The 4,863-nt window shown below is 43.8% G+C and overlaps 1 protein-coding gene across 1 annotated transcript; it reads left to right on the forward strand.

The window, feature by feature from the left end:
- Window positions 1–1,370: 1,370 nt before the first annotated feature.
- On the forward strand, window positions 1,371–4,863 carry LOC117401793 (proteolipid protein 2-like; the record flags this gene model as incomplete). The annotated part of the gene is given in 4 exon segments (XM_059021537.1): window positions 1,371–1,526; window positions 2,877–2,972; window positions 3,389–3,482; window positions 3,839–4,863. Coding segments are annotated over 4 exon segments (366 nt in total), but the record flags the coding sequence as incomplete, so codon positions are not given.

Raw genomic sequence — 4,863 nt, forward strand, 5'->3', positions numbered from 1 at the left:
TATTACAAAATGCACCAACTGCCTGTTAAACCAGAATTCGCTGTCAGGACTTTTGGTAGGTTTTAAACCCAAGTAGGCTACAAACTGTGTTCGTCCTGCAAAGCTCTGGTACATATTTCATTTCAGTTTATGAAAATTAGTCCAGGACAGAAAGGGGCCTCCCTCCAGTCCAGGGCTCCCCCCTGGAGACTGAACTGCTCCCTCCCTCCCCCCCCCAAAAAATTCTAAATTCCACAAACCCACCTGTTCAGAATCATCTGTTTTACAGATTAACCCCTCTATGACCCCCCCAGCTGCTTTTCACATGCACACACTAGCTGTCACCTGCCACTCCCCCCCCCCTCCCCCCCCCAAAAAAAAACAAAAAAAACACCTTTGTTGCTTATACTTTCTTCTGAGAGAGGAAAAGATAAGACGGACCTCTCTGGCTCTGTAGAACACGCAGAATTCCCAGCCTCTGCTCTGCGGACACAACACTGGTTCTTTAAAAAAAAAAAAAAACAACTTTATTTGTGAATAAATAACAAACCAGGACTGGGGGGAACAAAAATAAAATACAAATTAAAAAAAAGTTGGGAGTTTTGTGACAAAGCAAGTTTGAACCATCTGTAACTCGGAACTGTAATCCGATTACTCGTTTCAGTAACTTGTAACTGTGATCAGATTACATTTTTCGGTCACCTTTTTAAACCAGGCAGTGTTGCCTGCCTGCCTGCCTGCCTGGCTGGCTGTTGGAGAGGATTGTACAGACAGCCCTGTGCTGGATTGGCTCCAGGGGCAGGCAGCGCAGGATTTTACCAGTCAGTACAAGTCTCGAGTGTACAATTAGCTCACACATACACCCGAACTGATCTCTCTTTGTGCTAGATCACGCCAGGACTGGTGCTGTCAGCCTGTGTCTGTGCCAATGCTGCTGCTATTGCTTTGTGTCGGTCATTACTTTGCATCACCTGAAAAAAAGGAGAACTTAAAACCTTAATTTATCACAGTAAAAGCATAGGAAAGTGTAGTAAAGCACAGTGAAAGCATGGTGAAGCATTGTAAAGCACAGAGAGGTCTGGTAAAGCATAGGGAAGCATTGTAAAGCACAGAGAGGTCTGGTAAAGCATAGGGGAGCATTGTGAAGCACAGAGAGATATGATAATACATAGGAAAGCATTGTAAAGCACAGAGAGATATGATAAAGCATATTAAAGAAGAAAAAAACCATGGTAAACGAACCCTTATAAAAGTTTCCCACAGTAAAAGACTGTGCTGAGTCCATGTGTGTAGACTGTAACGCTGGTGCAGTGACTGTGTCCCAGTGTATACATTGTATTTAGCATTGTATTTCCCTGTGTATTGACTCTCTCTCTCTCCCTCTCTCTCAGTTCCTGTGTCTCGTGATTCTCATCTGCTACGCTGCCTCTCACTATGGGGGTTACTCGGCCGTGGCGATCTGCGAACTGATCTTCGCCGTGGTCTTTCTCGTGGTCTTCACGCTGCGCCTCGACCAGCAGTTCAAAGTGATCAGCTGGGTCTGGAGTGTGAGTACAGAGTGAGAGAGAGAAACAGGGGGAGAGGGGGGATGTGTGTGTGCGAGTCTGTGTGTGCCATTGTGTCTCAGTGTGCGTTTGTGAGTCTGTGTGTGTGTCACGGTGTGTGTGCCATTGTGTCTCAGTGTGCGTTTGTGAGTCTGTGTGTGCATGTCAAGGTGTGTGTGCCATTGTGTCTCAGTGTGCGTTTGTGAGTCTGTGTGAGCGTGTCAAGGTGTGTGTGCCATTGTGTCTCAGTGTGCGTTTGTGAGTCTGTGTGAGCGTGTCAAGATGTGTGTGCCATTGTGTCTCAGTGTGCGTTTGTGAGTCTGTGTGAGTGTGTCAAGATGTGTGTGCCATTGTGTCTCAGTGTGCTTTTGCTGGTATCTAACCAGTATAGTGTCAAACTACTGTCTGTCTGTCTGTCTGTCTGTCTTTAGTGTTGATGAAACTAAACTCTTTTCAGAATGTAGTAAACTAACACAGACACCAAGAAGAAGGGATTATAGTGTAGAGTCAGACTGAGCAGGATTGTGGGGCTCTGTCTGCCTATCTGTCTGTCTGTCTGCAGCTGTAATGAAACTAAACTCTTTTCAGAATGTAGTAAACTAACACAGACACCAAGAAGAAGGGATTATAGTGTAGACTCAGACTGAGCAGGATTGTGGGGCTCTGTCTGCCTATCTGTCTGTCTGTCTGCAGCTGTAATGAAACTAAACTCTTTTCAGAATGTAGTAAACTAACACAGACACCAAGAAGAAGGGATTATAGTGTAGAGTCAGACTGAGCAGGGTTGTGCTGTGCTTTCTGTTGAATGTTGCTGTGAGAGTGCAATTAGAGGAAAGAGGAGGCGCCTCGTTAACACTCCGCTGAGCTAGTGAGGAAATTATCAACCATGGAACACACCATAGAACACTCGCAATTCTACATTGAGAAATATTTTTAAAAAAACTTCATAAATTCAACGGCAAACGTTTCCACTAGAAGTCTTTCTCAGTGTCTTCAATAGAAACACTAAAAGAAACTTCATAAATTCAATGGCAAACGTTTCCACTAGAAGTCTTTCTCAGTGTCTTCAACAGAAACACTAAAAGAAACTTCATAAATTCAATGGCAAGCGTTTCCACTAGAAGTCTTTCTCAGCGTCTTCAATAGAAACACTAAAAGAAACTTCATAAATTCAACGGCAAACGTTTCCACTAGAAGTCTTTCTCAGCGTCTTCAATAGAAACACTAAAAGAAACTTCATAAATTCAATGGCAAGCGTTTCCACTAGAAGTCTTTCTCAGCGTCTTCAATAGAAACACTGAAACTAAAAAATTCAATTGCTGATTGGTTCTGTTTTTTTTGTCCCGCCCCCAGGATTTAATCCGCGCTGTGATTGGTGCTCTGCTCTTTCTCATCACCTCTCTGATCTCTGTGATTGGTGGAGGCGATGGAGCCAGAATAGCAGGAGGGGTGAGTCACAGATCTCCATTTCTCCTTCCCCCCTGATCCCTACTCCTCTTGCTCCTAAACCCTACTCCCCTGCTATCCCACACTTCCCTTTCCAAAGCTCCACTCCCACCCTAATCTCCTCCTCCCATTACCCTCTTGTACCCTCCCCACCTTCATCCACTTCCCCCAACCTCCCTTTCCCCTAAACTCAACTCTCCAAAACCCTCTCTCCTTTCACTCTCCCTCCTTCCCCTCTTCCCTGCCTTTCGCTCTCCCTTCTTCCCCTTCCACACTGACACACAGCAGTCAGGACCCCCTTGGAAATGAGATGTATATCTCACTGGGCCTACCCTGTTTAAATAAATTCATTTAAAACATTTGAATTTGAATCTCACCTCAGTTCAGCTGACCTCCCCCCTCCTCCTCTCTCCCTGCAGGTGTTCGGTCTGCTCGCCGCAGTTCTCTTCTCCTATGATTCCTACATCAGCTACCTCGCTATCAAGACCTCCAAACACACGCCTACAGCTACTGGTGAGAGAGACGCCCACTGAAAATAGGAGGCACATTTTTACACAGAGAATCGTAAGGGTCTGGAACCAACTCCCCAGTAATGTTGTTGAAGCTGACACCCTGGGATCCTTCAAGAAGCTGCTTGAGGAGATTCTGGGATCAATAAGCTACTAACAACCAAACGAGCAAGATGGGCTGAATGGCCTCCTCTCGTTTGTAAACTTTATTATGTTCTTATAACACCCAGGCTCAGTTATATCAGTTAATATGTCTGGTTGGCCCTGTCTCTTATATCAGTTCACATATCTGTTTGAAATTGTTTGATACAAAAGTTAAGTATCTTTCTCAAAACATTTTTTTTTTTTTTTTTAAATCAGATGTTAACGACGATGTTTAACCAAGCTGGCCAAAGAAAGAAAAAGAAAGAAAGAAATGAAGAAAGAAGGCAATTCAATAATATATACAGTGACACTCGCTGCCCTCTCCTCTCTCTTGAATGGACAGAAAACTGAGTGAAACAAAGAATTACTGCCTGTCACCCTTGCTTCCTTCCTTTCTACCCTCTCTCTCTCTCCCTCCCTCCCTCCAACCCTCTCCTAATTTCTCTCTTCCCGCTTTCACAGTTTCTCCCCCCTTTCCTTTGTCAAAAGTCTACCGGAAGCTAGAACAGCACTACAGTATTTCATATTAGATTTCAAAATGTCAGATGCCAGTTTTTCATTAAGCAAATGGGTGTTTTAATTCAGTATGTTCACGTAACATTATTCAGCAGGGTTCAATCAAAAGGAGTTCATTCTATATAGAGGGTGCGGCTGTATGGTTGAAACGTCTCACTGCAGTGTACAATGTTTCAGTTGTTGATGATGCATAGTTCACCCTCCCAGATAAAAGCATCTGCTAAGCTAAATGACTAATTAATAATAATTACAGAGTGACACGCACAAAGTAACATCCATCCACACACACACACTTACACACACACATACACCATGTACAGAATAAGGTAAGCTTAGACTATGTGGGTATTGAATTTTTCTTTATTCTGATTAAAGTCTGGTTAATATAACCTGGCGTAAGCGATTGTTTTTTAATAGGGTTGGAAATAAGACTCCCGTTGCATAGCAGCTTCATCCATTCCTGGTTTTCACTGCGAGTTTAATAATAAGACGTACCTGAGCTTGTTGCCTAGACACACACTGGGGTAGTAAAACCTGGAGTGGCTGACACTGCTGTGCAAGCGGAGTCTGATTTCTACCCGTTATTGGACTTTGCCAGAGGGACTTGTTAGGGATCTCGGTGCTGTGGCTGTTTTAATGTTTACACGGTGTGCGTTTCAAACTGTTCACGTAACAACTGTACTTGTGAAGATGTCAGAGTTCAGTAAAGAGCAGCTTTTACTTTC

This window comes from Acipenser ruthenus, unplaced genomic scaffold, assembly GCF_902713425.1.
Source record: "Acipenser ruthenus unplaced genomic scaffold, fAciRut3.2 maternal haplotype, whole genome shotgun sequence".
In the NCBI taxonomy this organism is placed as follows: Eukaryota; Metazoa; Chordata; class Actinopteri; order Acipenseriformes; family Acipenseridae; genus Acipenser; species Acipenser ruthenus.